At 42.9% G+C, this 27,538-nt stretch overlaps 2 protein-coding genes across 2 annotated transcripts in view; both read left to right on the top strand.

Annotated features, from left to right (window-relative positions):
- rpl38 (ribosomal protein L38) overlaps positions 1-27,538 on the top strand; it is a 134,003-nt gene that overhangs the window by 22,789 nt on the left and 83,676 nt on the right. The window lies entirely within an intron of this gene.
- Positions 1-27,538, top strand: part of ttyh2 (tweety family member 2) — a 60,170-nt gene that overhangs the window by 19,763 nt on the left and 12,869 nt on the right. Inside the window, 3 exon segments of the mRNA XM_056430744.1 lie at positions 2,280-2,391; positions 15,244-15,464; positions 23,147-23,242. Of these exon segments, the coding sequence (XP_056286719.1) occupies positions 2,280-2,391; positions 15,244-15,464; positions 23,147-23,242 (429 nt within the window).

Here is a 27,538-nt window from a genome sequence, read left to right as displayed (position 1 = left end):
CTCAGAGACCAATCAGGGAGATGTGGGAGGAGTCAGAAGTTTGATTAAATGTATACGTGAGTGTAGGTTGTGACAGTGTGGGCCCCATGGGAACGGGTCAATGAGGCCGACTCCTGAATGCCATCCGTTTGGTGCTAACCTGAACACCATCGAGAGGTTGTCACGGTTACCTTAATAGATGAATGTTTGAAATGGATAGCTAAGGGGGTAAGAGGGTCCTGCAGGCCCAGGGGGTTGTGGGTCTCCCCCGCTCTCCCCATTATTTGCAAGTCAGTGTCCTTGAGAGCAAGGCACTGAACCCAGTTGCTTCGGGCGCGCTCGCACGCAGCCTGCTCATATAATAACTATATGGGTTAAATGCAGAGAACTAATTTCCCCTTGGGGATTAATAAAAGTGTATATTCATTCTATAGGTAACGAATGATTAGTTATCTCAAAGGAATCGATAAACGGCGGTTATGTCTACATGCTTGATTTTAATTGTGAGTTCGCTGTAAGTGGATGTGGTGATTAAGAGATCAATCTGTATTGATGGTTTATTAAATAAGTGAAGAGGCGGCCACACTCGGGGAAACATCGCGCAGTTATTAACAAGGTCGTAAAATATAGATTTATAATGAATCCTCAAATCAAATAGACAAATCATCTGCTCAACTCCAGGCAGTGAAATGGATCCCAGCGGTTTCTATCGACTGGTATTGATGATTCAGATAAAGCCTGAGCCCCGTGTCAGAAAGAGGTAGCTCCCTCCAAGAAACACCTTGAACAATAACGCAGTGTCATTTTACAACTACAGATCACAGAGTCACCGCACACAGACAGGACATATATGAATGGGAACACTTTAATAGATGAGTGGGAAAACAATAAATGCAGATTATTGGGTATTATTGGGTTTGTAAACTATCTACAACACATTGGCCAGATCTTAAACCCGTTACACAGCAGCACCACCACCTCCCCCACCTCCACCAAAACAAGATGAGCCGTGATTGTGTCGAGATTCTGACACTTTTCTCACAAAGAGCATCCGAACTGGAGGCGGTCGGCGGCCAGACATTTTTTACTGAGACACTTTGGGTTTGATTTATCCCTCAATCTGACAGCCACGTTAACCTGAATCAACACTTCTGAATATTTCATGGAAGTATGATTTGCTTTCGGGCTGTTGAGGTATCTCTGGGTGCACTTCAAGTCCCGGTGAAACGGACGTTAACGCGTCTTTAGCTTCTGCACTGTGAGTTTTCCGCAGTGAAACTGAATATTTGAGCAATGCACAGTTAGAAAAGAGATTTAAGAATAACAACTTCAATTTGACTATATCGCTAAAAAGTGGGTGGAGTTAGATCATAATTGGAGGTGCACAATAAAGGGCTAAAAAAGCATTTTTCACTTCATCTCGATTTTTATGAACTGGTCACTCCGAGTATATTCCCCTCCCCAGGGTACATGTCAGTGCGTCACATCCCATCATGCAGCAGTAAAACGCCACGGCACTTTGGGGACAAAGGCAGCTCCGAGAGACGACTTCAGAGTGCGGTGGATGGTTATTCTGTTTGTCCTGATGCTCCAGCTGAACAAATGAAATCCTTGGATGACTGAAGCGGTTTCAAATTATGCAAACACACACTAGGCCAAAAACCTGTATTGTATAATTTGTGGTTCAAAGGATGTTTCTTTTATAGAAATCCAAACAGTTTCTCGTCGCCCCGCGGCTGTAAAGAACACATTTGCCTTCTGCAGTAAAACATGTGTGTGTTTGCAGGTTTTCAGTCACTAATCCTCACACAGCTCTGAAAGCAATGCACACAAAGTAAAGGAGGCAAGTCGATACACGGCGGTGCAGCACAGACACATTTAATGGAAGAAGCACCATCTCTGAATACATTAAATGTGATCTCTCCCACAACCTTAATTGCATGTCTCCAAGATGCTCCCACAAGACATACACAGGCAACCTTTCCAACCCACTGTCATTCCTTCTGTTTGGATTGCTGTGTTACACCTTGAGAAATGTAATATTACTCTGTCTCCTTTTAAGGATAGTCCCAAAGTGCCTCATTACCTTTGCATTTAGTTTCCCGTTTATGAAACAGTCAAAGATGATGGAGTAATTGATGATAAAACCCAAATGCCAGAATGAAACGGAAGGACTCAAATATGTGTGTGTGTGTGTGTGTGTGTGCGTGCATTGCGTTCAACTGTCCGGTGTCCTTGTCTCTATCTCCCCTCATATATAAATGGCTGACCTGTGCCTGCATACCTTCTTCTCTTTGCAGCATCGCGGTGGGTGTGGGTTTCTACGGCAACAGTGAGACCAATGACGGCGTGTACCAGTTGACGTACTCCCTGTACAACGCCAATCACACGCTGGACGGCGTGGACAGCCTGGTAGGTGAAACATCAGCGCCGTGTGATGAACGCGTCGTGCACATTTAACGCCTCATCATGTCCCCACGTGGCTTCAAGTGGCGTTTGAGTGTCACAACAAACTGACAGCAGATCAGCTGGTGCCGCGTCACATCTTCATGCACACAAACGCACTGGAGGAGAAGGAATCTTGAATGCCTTTTAAATGTTTTCAGAGTCTTTTCATGTTTGTTTTTTACCGCTACAAATCGACAGCCGCTCCACACAAACGCTCCCTCCTGCCCGACGCCCGGCGCTCATCCCCCTGGCTCCGCCTTCTCCCAGCCGCCGGGGCCTCGGCAGAAACAAAGCATCGCACTGTGTCTTTCTTTGGCTCACTTTAGCTCAGTATGTGATGCATGAGGCTTTTTCTATTTTTATCTGCCTCGCTTCCCATCCCACAGGCTCCCAAATGTAGCTCGCTGTTTCACAAATGGAACACTAAGGACGAGACATTTTTCTCCTGTCAGTCAAGAGTCCAATTTAAGTTAAAGCAGTTATCTTCTCCCTTGAGTTAGGTCATCTTATTTCATTTATTTTAACAGGGACCGTACACATCAATCAACCCAGGGCTATATTTCAATTGTTGTCCCTGTGGCCAGATATTACAACCCATCACAATACAGTGATGTCAAGTTTAAAACAATGGTCTGACAATGTAAATGCAATATATGGAGACACATGGATACAAGTAGGCTGATTGGATCCACACTTTATGCAATTCTAAGACTGTTTCGGGACCCCGCTAAGCAGTAATATAAAAAATACACCACTTCCGATAATAGGCAAAAATAACATGGCTGTAATGGTTACAGATACTGGAACCCAAAAGCACGACACGCAAACAGGAATGCAGGAGGAGGATCTTTACTTGGTGATTCAGGCAGGGTCAAAACCGGGTGGTCCGTCAAACAAGGCAACAAATCCAAAAAGGGGCAGGCAAAAATCTTAAGTCGGGTCGACAGGCAAACAGGGTCGTAACGGGCAGATCAGAATTAGTATTTTGGAATTTTCTGGAGAGTTTGTCAAAGACTCACAAAGACAATCTGGCAGAGGACAAGTGGAAGTGAGGAAGCTAAATAGTGAGGGACTAATGAGGGGATGGGCTGCAGGTGAGAAGGGCGTGAGGACCAGGTGAAGGGAATGAGGGACTAACGAGGTGATCAGAGGCAGGTGAGAAGGGCATGAGGACCAGGTGAAGGGAACAAGAGACAGTCAGGTGAGGATGACAGGATCTGGAATGACAGGAGAGTTAATTAAGCAGGCAGGAGGAATATAACTATGAAGGTGGGGAGGTCGTGACAATGGCTGCATGTTCTGAGACTTGAGATGTGTTAAGAAATGCTGTTAACATTAACTTGAGATGTGTACTTACTGATATTTTACTCCTGAGATAACATTTCAGACCTGTTAGGAGTAACCTCAGATTTGTACATACCGACTTGAGACTTCTACAGATAAATTTGAAACTGGTGCAGATGTAGCACTTGTAAAGATTAACTTGAGATTTAACATGAAGCTGTGACAAACAACACGACATGTAGCGCACTGAAGTGTTGGAGCACATCAGCGACCTTTGACCTGCAGTGACCCTGAGCCGGTGTCGGCTCCGGCAGAGAAGCCGGACGACTAGCTGTCGGAGGGTTAGGGATTACGTCTCCATCTGTGTTAACGGAGATTAATGTGGTGGCGTGTGAACCACTTAGTGCGGTGACTCCGTGTGGCCTCGGTAATAAACACTTTGCTCTCCCTTCAAACTCCGATTTGAAGGCAGAGTAGTTTTTAGCCGTCTGGCTCTGATTTATGCACTTTATAAATAATTCAAACTGGAAACATGTAAGAACTCTGCGATGACTGAGCTGCCTGAGATCGTCAGCGGGGATTAGCTCTCACGTGGACATGTTTGCCTTTTTTATTTATTTACTCCACTTAACACGCAGGGACAGATGCACCTCTTAGTCACTTCTAGATTGTTTGAGTTGTGCGCTCGTCGTCTCCCGTTGTTCTCGCGCGGGACTTCGCCTCGTTCGTTTCTCAAAGTCATATTAGCGAGCGGAGAGAGATCATTAACATACAGCTCATCTGAAAGCTTGTCGGTGTGTCCCTCTGGGATGTCTGAACCATGCAAGCACATAATTGGACATGGTGGCCTGTGCGCGTGAGAGTGCTAGTCTGAGTGTGTGTGTGTGTGTGTGTGTGTGTGCATGAGTGAGTTCTTTGCGTGCAGCTATTGACTGTTAAGGAGTCTCGTCCTCGAGTGGGACAAAGAGCCCAGTGTGCCACACACAGTTCCCAGTCTCCCCCCTCCTAATCAACCATGAGCCCCGGAGACAAAGCCGTTTGATGGGGAGGAACGAGGAGCAATGCTCGTCTGATTGGCAGAGTCAGGGTTGAAATGTGCATTGAAATCATTGACAATGGCGGCCTCGCTGCCCTCTGGCCCACACAAATGCTTTTTAGAGCGGCCCGGAGAACGTTTTTTCGAAGTGAGTTTGCCTCTAAAGACTCGGTATAAAAGAGAGGAAAGGAAGGGAGTTAGACTCATTATCACTCTGCGCTCTTTTTCCTCGGCTGTCGTTGAGACCTTGATTAGTTCGGGTCTGGAATATATGCATATGATGTGTTTTGTGCACACGGGAACACACCGTCTCTCGCAGAGAGAATGTCAATTTGACAAAACACTCTCATACCGAGAGAGAGGTGCAATTCGGAGATGTTTAAACAGAGATGTGGAAAAAGAAAAAAACATCAGCAGGGCTGTTAAAAATATCTGGAAAGTGTCCAACCAGGATGCTTTTATTAATGCCGTGATGGCACTGACATTTGAAGCGTTTAGCCACACCAATAATGACTCTATTGTTTGGAGATGGGTTTTGGCATCCAGCCGTGACCCAGTGGACTGGGTCCATGTCGGGTTCGGTCCCTTAGCTTTTGGCCGGAGCTCAAACACGGTTTGGACGTTGGCCCATTACATAATTACAACCACTCACATTTCTATGGTATCCTCATAAGAGATGTTATAATAATACCAAATAATAAGGGTTCATAATGTCAAAGTCCAAATGTAGGTTCATAATCTGAACTGGACTGTGTGTTTGACCCTGGGTTTCATCTGGAAAAAATCTATATGTTTTCTGAGAAATGGTTCTCCTCAAAGGAGTTGAATTATCTCGGGGTCTCGGTGTATTGTTCACGAGGGATGGGTGTGACATCCACCCACAGATCAGTGCAGTAAAAACAGATTTATGAGCACTGGTTAACTGGAGTCCATCTGTGGTTACTTACAGCAAGAGGTCTTTATTTACAGTTCGGCATCATATTTCTCTCGTTGTGTCCCCGCCACAACATGGCTGGTGATATTGTACACGGACAATTTTCTGAGAGCAGGCCGGGCGAGGCTTCATCATCTCTTTACTATCTCACAAGTTGTTCTGAGAAGTGAGAAATGCATTACAATTCAGGAGAAGAGACGCACTCTTTTTCTTAGTTGTTTAGGGAATAGAAAGTAGAATCAAACAGCTGCCATCCCGGGGTTCAAATGTAAAGATGAACACATTCTCACTCCCAACTAGTTGGATACTGCTGCTGGTCTGTGGCCCTACGGTCTGCACTGTGACGCTCGAGGTTCCCCAGATAGTGTCAGTTGAGGATGTGTCAAGGACGCCGTGTGGGTATACGGTCCCTACATACGTCCTCTTTTCAGAATATATTTCTTCTGTAGGTTTAATTAGTTTTTAGGGTTTACAAAAGTACTTGGTTAGGTTTAGACAACAAAAGTACTTGGTTAGGTTAAGGTAACTCAAGTACTTGGTTAGGTTAAGGTAACTCAAGTATGTGGTTAGGTTAAGGTAACTCAAGTACTTGGTTAGGTTAAGGTAACTCAAGCACTTGGTTAGGTTAAGGTAACTCAAGTACTTGGTTAGGTTAAGGTAACTCAAGTATGTGGTTAGGTTAAGGTAACTAAAGTACGTGGTTAGGTTAAAATAACTCAAATACTAAGTTAGGTTAAGGTAACTCAAGTACTAAGTTAGGTTAAGGTAACTAAAGCACTTGGTTAGGTTAAGGTAACTCAAGTACTTGGTTAGGTTAAGGTAACTCAAGTATGTGGTTAGGTTAAGGTAACTAAAGTACGTGGTTAGGTTAAAATAACTCAAATACTAAGTTAGGTTAAGGTAACTCAAGTACTAAGTTAGGTTAAGGTAACTAAAGCACTTGGTTAGGTTAAGGTAACTCAAGTACTTGGTTAGGTTAAGGTAACTAAAGTACGTGGTTAGGTTAAGGGAACTAAAGTACGTGGTTAGGTTAAGGTAACTAAAGTACTTGGTTAGGTTAAGGTAACTAAAGTACTTGGTTAGGTTAAGGTAACTAAAGTACTTGGTTAGGTTAAGGTAACTCAAGTACTAAGTTAGGTTAAGGTAACTAAAGTACTTGGTTAGGTTAAGGTAACTCAAGTACTTGGTTAGGTTAAGGTAACTAAAGTACTTGTTCGGTTAAGGTAACTAAAGTACTTGGTTAGGTTACGGTAACTTAAGTACTTGGTTAGGTTACGGTAACTCAAGTACTAAGTTAGGTTAAGGTAACTAAAGTACTTGCTTAGGTTAAGGTAACTCAAGTACGTGGTTAGGTTAAGGTAACTAAAGTACTTGGTTAGGTTAAGGTAACTCAAGTACTTGGTTAGGTTAAGGTAACTAAAGTACTTGTTAGGTTAAGGTAACTAAAGTACTTGGTTAGGTTAAGGTAACTCAAGTACTAAGTTAGGTTAAGGTAACTAAAGTACTTGGTTAGGTTAAGGTAACTCAAGTACTAAGTTAGGTTAAGGTAACTCAAGTACGTGGTTAAGGTAACTCAAGTACTTGGTTAGGTTAAGGTAACTAAAGTACTAAGTTAGGTTAAGGTAACTAAAGTACTTGGTTAGGTTAAGGTAACTCAAGTACTAAGTTAGGTTAAGGTAACTAAAGTACTTGGTTAGGTTAAGGTAACTCAAGTACTTGGTTAGGTTAAGGTAACTAAAGTACTTGGTTAGGTTAAGGTAACTCAAGTACTTGGTTAGGTTAAGGTAACTCAAGTACTTGTTAAGGTAACTAAAGTACTTGGTTAGGTTAGGTTAAGGTAACTAAAGTACTTGGTTAGGTTAAGGTAACTCAAGTACTTGGTTAGGTTAAGGTAACTCAAGTACTAAGTTAGGTTAAGGTAACTAAAGTACTTGGTTAGGTTAAGGTAACTCAAGTACTTGGTTAGGTTAAGGTAACTATAAGGTATTCTCAAAACTGGGCACTACGCAGATGGTGGAAAAACAGGCTTCCGGACACGCATGGATTAAGTTATCAACATTTAATGGCAAGAAAAGTGAATCAAACATTCAACGCGCTCTCCCTCGTGTCCAGGCTGCAGGCTCCCAGCTCCACCTGGGAGCTCACAGCCTCCTCCGCCGAGCTCACCTGAAAAAGAGGCCGGTCTCCCTGAGACACGGAGCTTTCTCTCACCGTCGAAACGTCACTTCCGGTTCCGTCGCTAAAGTATTTTCACAATAAGATTCCAGTCTTGGTTTTGACTGCATTAAAAGTCACCTTCACGGAATTCAACCGGCTTGTCAATCTATAATACTAATAGTCACTCTCATGCAATATACATTCATTCTTGCCATTTACATTTGCATAGAGTAAACATTAACCCTATGCTTCATAATACATTAATAACAATATCAATATTCTCCTTAATATTTTCTCTTATAATATCTTTCTATATGTATTAAATTAAAACATAAGACCTCTGCAGATGTTATCAAAATAAACTATTACAACTTAACATAACTAATGTACTTGTTAGGTTAAGGTAACTAAAGTACTTGGTTAGGTTAAGGTAACTAAAGTACTTGTTAGGTTAAGGTAACTAAAGTACTTGGTTAGCTTAAGGTAACTCAAGTATGTGGTTAGGTTAAGGTAACTCAAGGACGTGGTTAGGTTCCGATAAAAAACCTTTAAAGTTTAAACTGAGTATGTTTTATACATAATGTAAGTGCTTGTGTTAGTTAAGCGTGTAAGTTGCGTAACAAAACAAATCAGACCCAGGGTGTGTGTTGTTTTGTGCGCTCACTGGCAGATGTGATCCAGCTGGGATCTGGAAGGGAAAGCAGTTTCAACCCTCTGTGACCTCCGTGTGAACCCTCGCTCTCTTCAAAAGAACGACAGACACTCTCAGAGTGGCGTGTCACCGCTCTCCTCTGGTTGTGTGCGGGCTGTGGTCTTCATTTAATGACGGCGCTGCGTTTCATCAACAAACCCGATCCAGGCCGGCCTCCTAAAATCTCTGCGGTGATCAAGTATCTGAGAGAGAGAAAGAGCGAGGGAGGAAAGAATACATGTTTGAAGAGATGTTCTGCTGAGCTTCGTTCGCCGGCGGTGGAGATGCGGTCTTCGTGTTTCGCGGTGACCAAGCTGCTCGAGGCCCTCCGGAGGTCAGAGCCATGTTCTATTTCACGCTCTGGCTCCCACATTTAAGAAAAGTCTCTACACTGCCGAGCAGAGAGGAGGCGAGTTGGAGATGGGAAGAAAACACAAGGTTTAATCCTTCATCTTCACCTTTTTGTTTTACTTTAACAAATGCGCCGGCAGGTTTTGTCTTAATCTTCAGATTATGATTCGCACCTTTCAAGATGGACAAAATGAGAACCAACTTTGGCTCGTACATTTCTGTCTTTTTCTGTTCGAGATGTTTTTGTTACTGCCTCTCTGTTGTGTGCAAACCTCTACAGGCGTAAAGATAAAGATCCATATCTAGTGTAGAGTGTCCTATTCATATTCTGTGCACGCTCTGAGACAGTATTGTGATGGATGCGTTTTAAATCCTGATGTTGCTTTATTAAAGGACCAATGTGAGGCCTGTTGGAGTATCTATCAGCCGAAATGGAATATAATATTCAATAGTTTTTATATGCGTAGAATCACCTGAAATTAAGAATCGTTGTGTTTTTGTGATAATAGAATGGGCCCCATATATACACTACCGTTCAAAAGTTTGGGGTCATCCAGACAATTTCGTGTCTTCCATGAAAACTCACTTTTATTTATCAAATGAATTGAAAATTGAATAGAAAATATAGTCGACATTGACAAGGTTAGAAATAATGATTAGTATTTGAAGTATTAATTTTGTTCTTCAAGCTCAAAGGAAGGCCAGTTGTATAGCTTATATCACCAGCATAACTGTTTTCAGCTGTGCTAACATAATTGCACAAGGGTTTTCTAATCAGACATTAGTCTTCTAAGGCGATTAGCAAACACAATGTACCATTAGAACACTGGAGTGATAGTTGCTGGAAATGGGCCTCTATACACCTATGGAGATATTTCATTAGAAACCAGACGTTTCCATCTAGAATAGTCATTTACCACATTAACAATGTATAGTGTGTATTTTTGATGAATGTTATCTTTATTGAAAAAACAGTGCTTTTCTTTGAAAAATAAAGACATTTCTAAGTGACCCCAAACTTTTGAACGGTAATGTTTAATATATACCTTCATTGAGTCCACCATGTTGCACTTCCGTGTTTCTACAGGAGCCCAGAATGGACAAACCAAACGCCGGCTCCTGAAAAGCCCTCCCATGTTTTTTACTTCCCCTGAAGGCCACCGTAGCTCTCCGACGAGCGTACAAGGGGAGGAGCGGGCGCCTCTGCTTTTTACTTCTCCATAACCTCCGTGCAGCGTGACAATCGCAGCCCAACGCAACGGACTTGAGCTTTGTTGACGCTCACTCGCGAGCCTCCACAGAGAGGTGAACAATCCAAAAGACAACGAGTGTAACCCACTCCAGGTGTAAGTGGCAAAAAGCCATAAACCAACCTCCACAATGGAGTGGAGGGATTATAATGATCTGCAAACCCATATCTCATATTTTGGACTACTTTATTGCCTTTGTAAAAGAAACAAGTTTTGTATTACACGCATTTGAACACCTCCTGTTCCTAACGCATCTAAACACGTCTTGGTCTTGTTTGTTTAATCCCCAGACATGTTTGCAGCTTTATAAGTGAACTATTTCTGTCACGTTCTGACGCGCGCGCATCACAACAGAGAGTTTAAACTAAGCTTGAGGCTCAATCCTGGGGGCCAAGTGACACTTTAATTATTATGAAGTGTTGATAGTAATGTAGTTCTTTGAAATGCTGTATTAAGCCCATATCAATAATTTCAAAGTTTGTCTTTTGCAATTATAGAACACATTTAATTTTTTTTATCGTAGAACCAATGAGACGAGGAGAATGGATGTGAGACTAGCTGACCTCACCACCGCCACCCTGCTTAATTTAAGGTCTTCTAAATGCGTGCAGGCTACAGTTTACTCCCTTCTCCTCAAGCTCAAATCTACATTTGATATTGGGCTTTTGTACTTTATTTAGCCCAAGGCCACTTGTCATGTTTCACATCTTCATCCTTTCTGAAATGTTTTCCTTCATTCGGTGTTTCACCCTGTGCCGCGTGTGGAAACGAAGATCACACAGTGAAATAGCTTTGTGCCAAACACACGGCGCTGCAAATTGTTTGTTTTGAAAGATGCGAGGAGGAGAATGCATCTCGGTGCCCTCAAAACATCAGACCGAGATAAAGACCCGAGAAGACTGGCACCGGGAATCCTATCTCCTTGATCGGTGTGGATCACTTGCACGGGGAGGATGACACCAAGACCAAGGGCAAATGAGCTGGATCGGCTCTCTCCCCGGGCGTCGGAGATAAGATTCTCACACAAGAGGCAAGGAGCAGATACATGCCTTCATTTCTCATCTGCGATATCAACGAATGATCAGATAACAAGCTCCGCAGCGCCACAGGCCTGTGAAGGAGAGCTCAGTGGCTGCCTCAGTGGCTGGTTCCCTTTTCTTGTCATTTAAGATATCCGTGTTGGATCTTTGTGTGGATAACTTGGGCTCGGGCGTTCACGTCTATGCAACTAATGTGTTTGTGATTATATTGTTTACTGGAGCGCAAAGTTCTTCAGAGATCCAGCCGCTGAGTTTAGCTCCAGATGCAAAAGTGTGTACGGGATTGATGCATTGTACTTTAAAATGCACCACGTTTTAGAGGAGCATGACCCCAGGCCCCGCTAGAGGGTTACAATGAATCGCAATATATATCGCAGATATAAACATATTATAATGTAAGTTTTGTACAATATATATATATACACTACCGTTCAAAAGTTTGGGATCACCCAGACAATTTCGTGTTTTCCATGAAAACTCACACTTTTATTTATCAAATGAGTTGCAAAATGTATAGAAAATATAGTCAAGACATTGACAAGGTTAGAAATAATGATTTGTATTTGAAGTATTACTTTTTTTCTTCAAACTTTGCTTTCGTCAAAGAATGCTCCTTTTGCAGCAACTACAGCATTGCAGACCTTTGGCATTCTAGCTGTTAATTTGTTGAGGTAATCTGTTGAAATGTCACCCCACGCTTCCTGAAGCACCTCCACAAGTTGGATTGGCTTGATGGGCACTTCTTGCAGACCATACGGTCAAGCTGCTCCCACAACAGCTCAATGGGGTTGAGATCTGGCCACTCCATTACAGACAGCATACCAGCTGCCTGCTTCTTCCCTAAATAGTTCTTGCAAAATTTGGAGGTGTGCTTTGGGTCATTGACAGATGGTGTCAGGCACTCTAACCAGCATCTTTTCACCTGTTCTGCGTCTCACAAATGTTCTTCTGTGTGATCCAAACACCTCAAACTTGGATTCATCTGTCCATAACACCTTTTTCCAATCTTCCTCTGTCCAATGCCTGTGTTCTTTTGCCCATACCAATCTTTTCTTTTCATTGGCCAGTCTCAGATATGGCTTTTTCTTTGCCACTCTGCCTAGAAGGCCAGCATCGGAGTCTTCTTTCACTGTCGACGTTGACACAGGCGTTTTGCGGGTACCATTTAAAGAAGCTGCCAGTTGAGGACCTGTGAGGCGTCTATTTCTCAAACTAGAGACTCTAATGTACTTGTCTTCTTGCTGAGTTGTGCACCGGGGCCTCCCACTTCTCTTTCTGCTCTGGTTAGAGCCCGTTTGTGCTGTTCTCTGAAGGGAGTAGTACACACCGCTGTAGGAAATTTTCAGTTTCTTTGTAATTTCTCGCATGGAATAGCCTTCATTTCTAAGAACAAGAATAGACTGGCGAGTTTCACATGAAAGTTCTTTTTTTCTGGCCATTTTGAGAGTCTTATTGAACCCACAAATGTGATGCTCCAGATAATCAACTAGCTCAAAGGAAGGCCAGTTGTATGGCTTATATCTCCAGCATAACTGTTTTCAGCTGTGCTAACATAATTGCACAAGGGTTTTCAAGGGTTTTCTAATCATCCATTAGTCTTCTAAGGCGATTAGCAAACACAATGTACCATTAGAACACTGGAGAGATAGTTGCTGGAAATGGGCCTCAAAACACCTATGGAGATATTTCATTAGAAACCAGACGTTTCCACCTAGAATAGTCATTTACCACATTAACAATGTATAGAGTGTATTTCTGATTGATTTAATGTTATCTTCATTGAACAAAACAATGCTTTTCTTTGAAAAATAAGGACATTTCTAAGTGATCCCAAACTTTTGAACGGTAGTGTATATTTTTTTTAAAGGAACTAATTTCAGTGATGAATTGCTGAAAGTCCATACAGTGCAATGTTGTTTTATGCTGCCACGTGGGGCACGATGGTGGGTCTGCAAATGCTTTAAGCACTAAAGAGGAGTGATTTTATCATCAAAGATTCCTCATGTTTCTCTTCAGGGAAGGACTACATTCCTTCTTCTGCAAACACAAACTGTCCATGTGGTTATCACTGAGCAGGAATAGCTTATGAATGGGCGGATGGATATTTCTGGCCATGCTAGATGCCTGTGGGTTTAGAGATGTCTCTGTGTTCACCCCTTTGGCCTGGGACTGAAATATGTCACGAACAGCTCGATGGAATTCCATTCAGCGCACACATTCATGGTCTCCACAGTGTATTCTCATGATGTTTTTCTTTAGCACCACAAAGATGTTGTTGAACATCCTGCACACTGCTCCCAAGAGGATACAATTCATGATCCTGTAATTTTTAATCTATTTTTTTTGTCCAAAGCTTTGGTTTAATTCTATATACTTGCAAATAAAATGGCATTCCCATCAACCGCAACTCTACTTTGTGTGTCGTGCCAGTTAGAAAAGTTAGAGTTCTCACAACTTAACTGAGATGTTGAACCTGTTTTTTATGACTCACTTAAAAATCATCATGATTGCATTGTCACGTTGAGCATGTCAGCATGCAGATGTTGGCATTAAGCTCGACGCGCAACTGTGCCACTGAACAGGCTCGCTGGAGAGGAGGCGGCGGACTCTCCGTCTCGTTTGCAGCCGTCTAATGTGGGTCGCACTCAGAATGCAAACCCAACTAATGACTTCCACCCAGCCGCCACTCTGCCTGAGAAACACAGCGACAATGTGAGTTCACTCTCCTGTGAATGCCAAGTACCCAGAGCTGAATGGAAGCATTATTACCCTTTTTAATTATCAAATAGCGGGGCGTCTCTGTGAATGCCATTTCCCTGTAAACAACTTCTCCCTTGGAGCAAAGTACAGAGTAATTAAAGCCACGGAAATGGTCGTGTCTGTGCGCGAGACGTTCACTCCCCGCAGATAAAGTGTCTCTGCGGTACTCTGAAAAAATCTGATGTGTACAAATAAACGAATCAATCCGGTATGACTTTTGTTTGCCTTCGATAGGATCACACTTCCCCTCAGGGATCAGTTGTGAGATGAATACACGGCTTGAATAGCTAGTGACGTCTCACTTTGGGAGAAAAAAACCCATCACAGTACAAATCACCAGCAAACAAACTATTGGCCCTCTGAGCTTTGGATGATTTCCAAGCTGAACTGTTGATTTACAGACCCCCCCCCCACACACACACACACACACACACTCTCCTTCTTGCTGCTGCACAAACCAGCCTTGTGTTCAGGATAATCTCACCTTTGGCCACTTTTTAATTTCTATTTCTAGGGAAAACTTTCTCAGCCAGAAAAGCCGACTAAAGTCTCATTATTACATTATTAATTTAATAGAAACAGTGGAGGTTATGCGACATCTGTCACGAATTCCCCACCTTCCTAGTTAAATTCATCCTGCTTACATGTTTAATTAACTCTCCTGTCATTCCAGATCCTGTCATCCTCACCTGACTCTCTTGTTCCCTTCACCTGGTCCTCACGCCCTTCTCACTTGCCTCTGATCACCTCGTTAGTCCCTCATTCCCTTCACCTGGTCCTCACGCCCTTCTCACCTGCAGCCCATCCCCTCATTAGTCCCTCACTATTTAGCTCCCTCACTTCCACTTGTCCTCTGCCAGATTGTCTTGTGTGTCACCGCCAAACTCTCCAGCGAATTCCCAGTACTAGTTCTGATCTGCCTGTTACGACCCTGTTTGCCTGTTCACCCGACTTGAGATTTTTGCCTGCCCCTTTTGGATTTGTTGCCCTGTTTGACTGATCACCCGGTTTTGACCCTGCCTGAAAGATTAAGTAAACAGCCTCCGCCTGCATTCCTGTGTTTGTCGTGCTTTTGGGTTCCAGTACCTGTAACCATTACAACATCAGTATCCTCCAGCTGGCGTGTTTTTTTCTCCCGGCCTTACTGTTCCCGGCATGGTGCTCCATCACCACTTGCCTGCATCATTAATCAATGCGTACATTATTACGCCTCATGCAGAGCTCTGCTCAGCGGCTCTCATGCTTTGATGCTCCTCTTCCTGCGGCGGTGCTGTCGTACCATTCATCTCTCTGCTTCCTCTTCTGCCCTGCAGGTGTCTGGAACCATGGGCAGCATGAAGAGCGGCGTGCACCAGCACCTCGCCAGGCTGGACGAGATCTTCGCCACGCGGGGCGACTATGTGCAGACCCTGCAGTTCATGCAGCAGATGGCTGACGACGTGATCAAACAGCTGCTGCGCCTGCCCGACTGGGAGGAGGTGAAGGTGGACCTGGCATCCATCGCTGATCAAACGGCGAACATGGAGTACTACAGGTGAGGAACCCAACAGGTACACGCGTCGGGCTCGTACAGCGCAGCGTGGCCAGCAGCTCGGGTCACTCGCGTTGCCAGCGAGGCCGCAGATGCGCTGGTGTCTGTGATTGTTTGTCAAGGGTAAAGTGCGTCGGTCAAAAGGTCACACATGCATTTCAAAAAGCAAATCAGCAGAGAACTGTGTGTGTGTGTGTGTTCAGAGCAAACGTGAAGCTAATAGCAAATTACGCAACATGAATACACAAACATGTGTGGTCATTTGTAAAGAACACATTTTCATCTTATAATATCTTGTCTCTTTTATGGCTGCAATCGCTGCCAGTTGAACATGCAGTTGAATAGATAATTCATGTGTGGGTAGTTGCATACTTTATGACCTTAATACATCACATGATATTTAGTGGATGGGATGAAACGTGTGTGTGTGTGATCCATTTCGGTGAATGTGTAGTCCCGAGCAGAGGCGGTGGTGTGGGGAAACCGATGTAATTATTAGCAATATGTTAAGAACTATTAGCCTCAGTCTAGGCTCATTAGAGATAAACTCACACGCTTATCTTGGAGCAGGAACGGAACCCATTGCCAATTTGTGTCCTGATGGTATTTATATTGAGTCTGCAGAAACAGACAGGCCGGTGTGTTTGTATTGATCTGCGATGTGACTCCTCTCCTCCGCCGATAATTCAATACCCGGCACAGCTCCGCACTGATGGAGCAGACAGCCAGACACTGCACGCTGTTCGTGGACTCGTTAACGCGGCCTCTCGCCCCGACACATAGCTGTGGTCGGCGTCTGTGTTTTGCATGTTTTTTATTTGACTCGTCAAAGTTTCCGATCTATCTTCAAATTTCTCGTCCTGTAATGTTTTGTCAACTCGTCAATCCTCGCTCAAAGTGTTTGTCACGCGACTTGACTGAGAAATGGGGAAAAAAGATATATATATTTTTTTCATTCTTTAATCTAATTTTCTCTGTTTAAAAAAAAAATTAAAATACAAATGAAACAATATACATATACTGTATATACAGGTTGATATATATATATATCATACCTGCAAACTTGTCACCTTTCGGTGAAATTCACCGTTTTGAACTCAAAATAGGTCATCCACGAGAATCGTGGAGATCCGAAGAGTTTTTTTTTGGGGGGGGGGGTCACCTGGCCCGCTGCCGTTGAGATTGCAGTGAGACGCGGAGAAAAGTGTGAAGTGTTGCTCTTCGCAATAAAACATCTTTGATGGGCGCTCGCGTCTCCGCCAATCAGCGTTCAGATGTCCACAGCGTTTGGGGTTCAGGTTAGCTTGAATGTTAGCCCGCTACATCTACTCCTGTCACGCTGCACGGTGTAGCGATGCTAACAAAGTACCCGTAAGTTAAACACGATGTGATTTAGCATATTTTTAGTATCGATACTTCATTAAGAGAGCGATCAGCAGCTGCTCCGTGTCGAGCTGTTTGCTAAAAATAAAAAGCTGCAGCTGCGCAGCCTCAGAGAGAGAAGTGGGCGAGCTTAGAGACTTTTAAAAATAAAAAGATGCCAGAAGTGAAATGTTTCAGTCTGTAAAGTTCTGTAACTCTCCAGCTGCTCATCCTGATGAACTGTGTATCATCTGGTCAGAGACTAACGGTCTCATAGTGTATCATCAATGCTATGATGGAACCATGTAGTTTCATTCATATCTGGCTGTATTAATACTCATATTACTGTCATTTGTTAAGTGTTGAAAAAGTTGGTAAAAAGTGAACCATACAGATGTTTTATTTATTACTATTATAGATAAATATACCAGTCTCGTATTTATGGTGTATTGAATTCTGGTATCGGGTATCATGATATTTATGGCAGGTATGTAATATGTATAGAAGTTATAATATGAGTATCGTGACAAACAGGTAGAGACAGAACAGATTCAGGGAGAAGTCCATGAGGACTGTTCAGGCAAAAGGAAGTTGGTTCATGAATGACTTTAACCATATTATATATAATGACAATGTATATTTGTTATTACTATCATTATAGGGCTGAGTCAGAGCGGAGAACCTTTTGTTCTTAAACTGTTTATTATCATTATTTAGATTTGTGGTCAGAATAATAAAATGACTGTAGTTGTGGTTCTAAAAGCTTTGAGGCTTCAAACAATGTGGATGTGGTGACAAAAGTACTGCACCCCCCGTTGTCACCTTTTTCACCCCTCATGAGTTTGCAGGTATAATATATATTTGTTTGTGTTTCTTGTGTTTTTATTTAAAAATATATATATATAAAAAATTGTTTTGTTTCGTGATTTTTTTCTCACAAGTAACACAAAAAAACACAATAAACACATGATGTATATATTTAAATGTTATTAATTTGTTTGTGTTTCTTGGAAAATAAAATCCTTATATAACTCACTCAATAATATACCATTACATTGATTATGAAATTAAGCATTCATGAAAAAAAATGTCACTGCCTTTTAAAAAGAAATATTTTGACATTCAGAATACAGTCAGTGAACCACTGGGATTTTACGAGCTCCTTAATGTCCCTCTGAGTGTGGGCCCTGGGTCAGTGTCCCCCTCCGGTGCAATAAAACCCTTATTGATAGAATGTGACCTCTGACCTCTCTCTGGGGAACGCTGAATAAAATGTCATTTTTATTGTCTTTATCAACCTTTCAAACGGAAGCTGGCACATTTGCTTCTTGATATGCAACACAACTTCTTGAAGACGTACTTTTCTATGACGCATGAATCTAACGTGTCTCTACTCAGTTTGACTCTAATTGGATGAAGTTGACACAGACAAACACGGTGGCAGAGTCTCCATGTGCTCGTTGATGTCCCAGCCTCTCGTGCTGTACCCTGCCAAGAGGGGAAGGATGAAATATCGAGGAGGTGGTGGCGAGGAAGAGAAAAGGGTCTGAAAGGGAGACAGAGGGGGAGGGAGATTAAAGAGTGTGAAAGGGGATGAGTAGAGAGGGGTGCATGAGTGATGCGGGAGATATGGGAAGGCATGCTGGAAACACAGATGAGCGGGAAATAAAAGAAAAGAAGAGGCTGATGTAGGGTTGATGGGTGTAGGAGGTATAATGGAAAAAGAGTTAGATGCACACTGATGAAATGAGAGGAGGTGACTTCCATGAGTTGTATATCGATTGACGCAATCGAGTGAAAAGGTGATATATATAACTGCCCCTCCCCCTTCCCAGTTGATTCACAGCATAAAACATTCATCCATATGGATTTGAGTCCATCCATTATTAACCATCTGGACAGGCTTTCTGTGTGTCCGGTCACAGACTGAATACTGCTCACATAACAGATGGGTTTGCTGAGGCCGGCAATGCTGGACAGGACCCTTAAGCATCAACACACACACACACACACACACACACACACCTCCGATTACAGCATGTGTCTTTTGGGGTGAACATTGCATCATTGTTCCCCTTTTCTGGCTGATGTTCCTCTAATGTAAAGAATGACCCCGTATCTTACTCAACGAGCCCCTCGGTACCTTCCATATATGGACAGATCTTAGCCCCTATGTACCCTCCATGGACCCTGACACTTACGTCCTCCTTCCTTATTTCTCAGAAGAGGATGTACTCTCCTTTCACATCCTTCTTTCTCAGAAGACGCCCTCTTTTCACATCGACAAGTTGCGAACACCTTATTGCAACCATAAGCAAAATGTAAGCATTCTAGACACTCAAATTATTAACACTTGCATCACTCCTCCGGTTGCAAAATCAGTAACGATTTTATTCTGGCATGCTGAAAGGTTACTGCGTAAATACGTAGCAGCCTACATTTAAAGAACAGCACATTTGGATGTTTACGACAGAACAATCGTTCTGGTATAAGCAACACATTAGATTCATGCTTTATTGTTTGCATTTTCCAAATGAGGTTTACATTTTACAAAGGATTTGCCTCGGCTCTCACAATGTAGCATCACGCGTGTCCTGAACTTCTTGTAATGTAGCTAGCTTATGATTAGCTGAGCTTTTGAAAATGTAACCTGTAGTTAGCTTAACATTTGCTGAGCTTTTGAAAAATGTAACCTGTAGTTTGCTCATAATTAGCTTATAACTGATCCTCAGGGTTACTATTACATGTAGTAAGCTAATTAGCAGGTCAGAGATTCCAACGTGAACTTTCAACATGTAGCATCATGCTAGACGTTAGCTTAAAGTATGTTCTCTGGCTTTAACAAGGACTAGGTTTTATACATGCTAGTTAGCAGGCCATGCTAATGAGCAGACAAAATACTGTTTATTCTATTCTACACCTTTATTTTTTCCCTGATTTTGGTATAAAAAATGACCGTCGGCATGTTCCATGATGACATGACTTGACAAACGCAGAGCTGCCAACTTTTCAAAAAACCTTGGAGTGAGATTTTGTCGGGTGACCAACATTTTGCCGCGCACGCAGCCACACGTTGGCGGCTCAAATATCAGGAAATTTGAATTGATGTGGCGTTGTACCCATGTTGTACCCATGTTGTACCCATGTTGTACCCATGTTGTAGCCTGCATTCTGGCCTGGCAAAGGTCTTTTACGAGGCATCTTTGCTACCTTAAAGAATTAAAATGTGTTTTAATAACTCTACTCTCATTTACAAAAACATGCCTAATTCTATTGCACAAATGTCCTGTCTTTATGTTAAATTCTTTATAATACATTTTACTACAGACATCCTCAGATTTAATTAAGTATAATAATAATAAATATGAGAATCACCATTTGTGACTCCTACATCTGTCCCTTTTAAAATAATAGAATAAATACAATTTGAATCACTTTCAAGTAAACAAGATTGCTCCACCAGACAAGAAAAAAGCTCAATGTTGAGCTTTTGTTTTGAAGAGCAACAGCAGAAAAGCCGAACTTAAGGTGGTAGGACCTGGCAAGTCGGCAAGAATCTCGGCCGTCACATGCGCAGGCGTAACCTGTTAATGCCGTAATGTAAACATTTACACTAAGGTACAGGCATTTCAACATGTATTTATTAATGAATTAGTTGTTATCAATAACGGTCTTTCTGCATTCCCCCTGCGCCACAACTGTAGGACCACTGTGTACTACGTTCTCCTCTTTCGGGGAGCAAAGCTGAGAACACCGGAAGATAACCCGTTTTCAGGCGTTCATGAATCAGGCGGAGATATTTTCTGATGTCGATCTTCCAGTCAGGAAGAAAACATTTCAGAAGACACTTCAGAAAATGTTCGAGAATGAGGAACAATGTGTTTCTGAATTAATTTTCATTTTATTTTGGAGAGCGACAGGGAACGTCTCCGAGATCGACCGGTCGATGGGTTGGCGACCACTGCCCAAATGCTGCACACAGGCCCTTTAGTCAACCCGTGTGGTACTTGGTTGTACCAGCAGGTGTGTTTTATCTGATATTTACTGTACTTAAGTATCAAAAGTAATTTTCTGATATTAAATGTACTTTGCTTTGGCCACCATGATCAAGGACAAGGAGTTGTGTTGAAAATAATTGGGTTGACTGTGATCCATCCAGGAGCAACAATGTTCAACATAATATATTGTACATAAGTATACTTTTGCTTCTACTATAAACTTATCATAGTTATCGCAATATATAGAGGCAATATGACACTATGAAGGAGTTGTAACAGTGTTTTTATAAGTATGCTCATTCCCAGTAGAGGATGTTGAGGGCAAATGCATAAGGTCAGGGTTTTGAGAAAGGACACCATCCTTGTAAACTTCTATGGGCCTGATTTGAACACAATAGGCAAAGTTTTGCTGAAGCTGAGTTTGCAATTGGGCGACTGCTACCATCATAACAGTCATAACTGTATCAATATTGTCTTGGGCTGAAGACTAGTCCTGCGATGCTAAATAGCCTTTCACAGGCCACTGAGGCAGGTAGAGGTGCGATCAACTTTACAGACAGCTGCGCGCACAGCCTGCGCATTACGACATGGTTCAAATCGTAATGCTGCGCTAATATAGGGTGACCAGACGTCCTCTTTTCCCCGGACAAGAGGCCGATCCCTACTCCCCGTGTCCCGTCGACTGTTCCCCATCGGCGCCCCGGCCAATCTTTGCTCGCCGTGTCCTGTCCGCCGATCCCTGCTCCCCGTGTCTCGTCGGCGCCCCGGCGGATCCCTGCTCCCCGAGTCCCGTCGGCCGATCCCTACTCCCTGTGTCCCGTTGGCCGATCCCTGCTCCCCGTCGGCGCCCCGTCCGATCCCTGCTCCCCGTGTCCCGTCGGCGCCCCGTCCGATCCCTGCACTCCGAGTCCCGTCCGTCAATCCCTGCTCCCCGTGTCCCGTGGTAGATACATGTAATTAAATGTCTAAAACCAAATTTTGGTATTATCGATTTTTGAGTTGAAATGATGTGGTCTGTCACACCATTCACCAAAATGATAAAAATGGGCCTGAGAAATGACTTCATATAGCAGATAAAGCTTCATGGGGTGTGTGCAAATAAAAAATGACCATTACATTTTTTTTTTCTTAAAATAAATATGTATTGTACATAAAAAATGGAAATAAATATTCTACATAATATACATGTTGAGAAATAGAAAACAGAACACACTCCCCTGGAGTTCTGCTGTGAGGTGCCACTTATCAGCCAATCAAAAAAAAGAAATGGGCTACACAATAGCCAATCAGAAAAAACCCGTATCTGGGTAAGATTGAATCCAGCAACCAATGAAAATAAAGCATCCTGGAATTGCACGCGACTGACTAATATCCGAAAATTTCATTCTGTCACTCTTGCCTGTCTTCAAAACTTGAGAGCCCTGCATCGTGTCATGCAGGTAGGGCTGCAGGCTGCGCGGCAGGCGTTGGTGAATCCTCTCTGTAAAATACAATACTAGTCAGCACAGCACACACGTAACGGCCACCGTGACGGGACACGTAGGCCTAACAGACACGGTAAAACAGACACGTAACCAGTGGTGTAGTCCAGGGTATACGCAGGTATACGGCGTATACCCACTTCTCAATTACCGCTGGTGCCTGGTGCGCATTATTTATAAAACAGGGCGTTTATCCTTTGCTGTATGGCAGGGCTCGTCAATAGGCGTCCCGCGGGCCGAATCCGGTCCCCGAGCTGCTTAGCCGAGAGTTTTTTCAGCGTCAGAAATACGATGTGTGGCGGGAGTGCGTGACGTAAGACCGAAATGCGTGACTGTCATGCTCAATGCGTGACACTTGAGAGCCCTGCATTAACACACCATAGTCTCTGCTCGTTGTGTCTGTTTGAACATCTTCTTCTGTTGCTAACTTCGGGACTCTGGGGTAAATAGGATGTCTATGTAGCGAATAGGTTTATAGATGCGCCATCTATCGTCGCGGAGTTTGAAAAGAAACCAACGCGCCTCGGCCCAAAATCAGAATTTCTTTTGCCGTGAGAAATTGGTTGTGTGGCGTGAGAGCGTGTGAAAACATGCAAAAGCGTGTGTCACACGGCGAAACCGTGAGAGTTGGTAGCTCTGCAAACGTGTGGTCGAGGTGTGATTGGAGGAGACGGTCACCTAACTGGCGTACAGTGGTACTGTTACTGATAAAGAATGATGGCAAAAACTATACCAATGAAACTCAGGTTACATGAAACTGGAAACCCTTTAACGAAACTGCTCTCTCTCTTTCAAAACGAGCCTTCACCAGCAGCGGTTTGATTTCCTGTGTGTCTCTCTGCAGGTGGCTCACCTACCTGCTGCTGCTCATCCTGGACCTGATCATCTGCCTGCTGGCCTGTCTGGGGCTGGCCAAGCAGTCCCGCTGGCTGCTCACTACGTGAGTCTAATACACTCTGTAAATCTGAGCTATCTACATTTTTCTCACAAAGAAAAGAGCCAATGCTTTGGTTTAATGGGTGATTTGTTTTTTAGCGTATAGAGACAGGGGCAGTATATACGAGAGGAGTGGGTTGGGAGATTAGCTGACTTCAGTAAATCGCAGTTTGAGTCACAATTGTGCTGCAGCAGATTCCACTTATCCAGATGTTACAACAGGGCATTGAACGTGCACATCGTATCATGCGAACTTCTCCAAACACTGGATTATTCTTCATACGCTGTCTTCACCAAACTTGTTCATTCATCCAGTTACTCCAGTTCATAGATGTCAATTACTTAACTTCACAGAAGTTTTTCGATCACCTTTTTTTGACAGTTAAAACACGATCTCATACACATCTTGTTATCCTTGTTATCTTTTTGATATGTGCTGCACGCAAAGCTTTTCCAAACAGGAAAAACAAATATGATACATTTGAACAAACGATGAGAGGAACACGTCTGAGTTGGTGCAAGCAGAGGAAGCTGGAGGAGGGAGTTGCTTCCCTTCTCGTGGGAAATCGCCTGTGATCGAGGCAGCGAAGTGCTGGATCACATCGCTGTGCAAACACGGCGCTGCGAGCTCGGTTGTAGTTCACCATTTGCCTTTCGGCGTTGCCAGCGGTCGCTTGAACGAGTGTTGCCGCATCAGCAGCTCTGCTTCACAGGATTTGAGAGCTGAGGAGACATGGGAGCGAAGCCATTTGATGTTATCATTAATATAACTTCCTGTCGATTGTTGTTCCAGTTCAACACATGACCGGCTTTATGTTGGCTGCCAACATGAGTCACGTCCGATGATGGACGCAGCATGGCACGCCATTAAATATTTAGCGCTCTATTTTTAAGCCTTTTATTCCTGGATTCATATTAACTCGCAGGGTTAATTAAAAAATAACCAGACACAATATAAGAACAATTACAACTATTATTATTGTTGTTAATAATTCGCAATATCCTCAAGATAGAAAACATTAATTTAATGAATATAGGTTGTCTTTTTCTTCCAGAAGAAGGCAGGAAGCTCTGAAAAAAAATGTCAATGAAAACAGGATGTCGATATGACGGACCCATAAATACCACTCCCCCACACATCATAATGCACGTTACGCTGAAAAGCGATTTTAAACTGTACTGTATGTACAGTGTATTTATATCACATGCAGGGCCTCTGCTTTCATTTAATCTCCTTAAAGTATCTACAGGACTGTCTCAGAAAATTAGAATATTGTGATGAAGTTCTTTATTTTCTGTAATGCAATTTAAAAAACAAAAATGTCATGCATTCTGGATTCATTACAAATCAACTGAAATATTGCAAGCCTATTATTCTGATTTATTGCTGATTATGGCTTACAGCTTAAGAAAACTCAAATATCCTATCTCTAAATATTAGAATATCATGAAAAAGTATACTAGTAGGGTATTAAACAAATCACTTGAATTGTCTAATTAACTCGAAACACCTGCAAGGGTTTCCTGAGCCTTGACAAACACTCAGCTGTTATAAATCTTTTTTTACTTGGTCTGAGGAAATATTAAAATTTTATGAGATAGGATTTTAGAGTTTTCTTAAGCTGTAAGCCATAATCAGCAATATTAAAAGAATAAAAGGCTTGCAATATTTCAGTTGATTTGTAATGAATCCAGAATGCATGACATTTTTGTTTTTTTAATTGCATTACAGAAAATAAAGAACTTTATCACAATATTCTAATTTTCTGAGACAGTCCTGTATAACTTAATTGTATCCACTGGAATGTGATTTTTTTGTTGTTGCTGTAAAGGAGCTTTTCATGGGACATGAAATCCAGCCGGGCCTCTTTCATCCAGCCAAGCATTCATCCTGTCTCTCACAATCAGTCCGTTCAGGGTGTGAGCCGCACACTAAAGTCGCCCTACTTAGCACAACCCTCCCAACCCCTCTGCACACAGTCAGTGTCAGGAGGGTCTGCTCTCTTCCAGTGGAGTGGAAGTGGTCGGAGGCTGTCGGGGGGGCAGTTTACACTCGAGGGGCCAGGCGACTCTTCCTGGCTCACTCTGTGTTAGCATGACACACAGTAACAGCTCAGAAAAGAAGATACTCTCACATGTGGGGGAGGGAGAGACATCCGTAGACCTCGCTGACAGCGGTTCTTTTTGGCTTCTGAGTTTTTTTTAATTTGACCGCTGCAATCACATCTCCATTCACCTCTACTTGAAGTGGAGTCGTGGCAAAAAACCTGAGAGCATAACGCAGCATCCATTGGGTGAAGAGGGCTTTAAAATGTCATGATTTAAGCGTAAGCCTATTTCCAAGTTTAACGTCATGGATTTGTAAGATTTAGTGGGCACTTCATGCACAATAAAAGAAACTAATTTCCTTGGATGACAGAAATCATTTGAGCAAGGAAGAAGAATTGTCATGTGAACAAACAAAGCGAATGATTTGTACGCACTGGAATTATAATGAAACGCAATCGCAGCAAAGAGAAGAAAAGGAAAGAAAACATGATTAACTGCCTGAAGGAAGCAAATGGTGATATACGTTATGTGTGTGAAGTAATATACAGTTTTACACAGAGTTTATGTAATCTCAAATGTCCAAAAGCATGGGCGGGGTGTGAGACAACGGGGCCTCTGGGCACAGACATGTATAGGGCCTCACCAACAACACACACTTCATCGTGATTGGGCCTCTCTTTGTTCTCGTTTTGTGTCTTTTAATCATTCCGCATCTCTGAATGTGTCTTTGTAGTTATATTGCGCATCTATGGAGTCATTTTGAATCTCTCTATAGTTTTGATTTGTAGTCAATTCGCATCCATTTGTAGTTTTGTCTAGTCGTCCAGGTCAAAGCAGGTTGTTGATTTGAAAAAGAAAAGACACTTGTAATTGAATGATTCATTAAATTTGCAGCTCTTTCAACTTTGAAGAGCAAACTTTTGCTCGACAGGTATTTCACAAGTACAACAGCTGCGAGCATAAATCTCATGCAGTCACTATCTGGTCAGACGCACGCAAACTCAGGAGCCAAACACTCACCAAGTGACCGGTGGCATTTCGAGTACAAAAATTCTGAATATCATAATCACAATTGGTGAGAAATGTTGTTCACAATACAGGGAGGTGAGTCTAAAGGTGGGGGAGATGACGGTCACAATGCAGGGGGCCCTCGATCAGACCCTGAGGGAGAGCGATGTGGTTCTCCCACTTCTCTGCTTTCTGATTATATAAGATTTAAAGGGACACATATAAAGATGGTTTATGATGCTGAATAGAGACCTGATGTCCTTGTAGTCCCTCTATAGACTGGACATGACAGCAGTTTAAATGTTTTTACAAAGCAATGTTTTTTTTCACGGCTCGGCGTCGGCCATAACCGAGGCAGGAGGCAGTAAGAAGTCAACCGATGACATTTTGGACACAAACTGCGTGTCGATTTGCAGGCGGAAGCGTTCAACCAAGAGGCAATATTTCTAGTTTCTAGTTTAGAAGAAACTTGAACTTTCCACACTGATTTAATTCAGAGTGGCTTGACCTCGTCCTCGGTGAGTGCACTTCCCAAACGCCATCCGACCTGCTCATTTGCTCGTGTGGATTTGTAACGCGGTGTAGATGCACGTGTGGACAGATGCATGTAAACAAACGAGTATAAGACACACACAATGAGTGTAAACAGGCTCAGATTAAGTGGTGAAGCGGTGGAGCGACCGTTGCATCCGTCCCGCTTCTCGATTTTTGAATGAAGATAAAGGCGCGGATGCGACGCTTTGCTTCCTTCCCGTCGATTCCCTTAAATGTCAGGGCTCGGTATCGGAGAGGGAGACGGAGACGGACTACGAGAGGGAAAAAACAAGTAAAGAGGCAGAACGCAGAGAAAAGATAGGGGGAGCAGGGGTGAGGGAAGAGGGAGAGTAAATCAATGAGGGACGGATAAAGGAAGAGTGAAAACAGAAGCTTGTAAAATCAGTGGTGGGAGCTCAGTGTCTTTGCAATGCATTGAATTGGATTAGCCGAGTGTGGAAAAATGAGTGGGTTCTAGACACGCATTGTCAAATTATATCTAATCTCAGGTGACACGCTGAAAGAGGAATATCTGGTGACATCAACAGGAGTTTATTGGATTATGTCGCAGAACAAAAAGCTCACCAAGGACCAGTGTTCATCTTTTAATGGGTATTGATCTCCTTCTGTGCTGTTTTATACACAAAGACAGACCCGTCAACGCTCACCCAATCCCTCCCATCTCTGCCCCATTGATGTCACATGTCTC

This window comes from Pseudoliparis swirei, chromosome 13 (genome assembly GCF_029220125.1).
Source record: "Pseudoliparis swirei isolate HS2019 ecotype Mariana Trench chromosome 13, NWPU_hadal_v1, whole genome shotgun sequence".
Taxonomy (NCBI): domain Eukaryota; kingdom Metazoa; phylum Chordata; class Actinopteri; order Perciformes; family Liparidae; genus Pseudoliparis; species Pseudoliparis swirei.
This window is presented reverse-complemented; position numbering and strand designations above follow the sequence as displayed.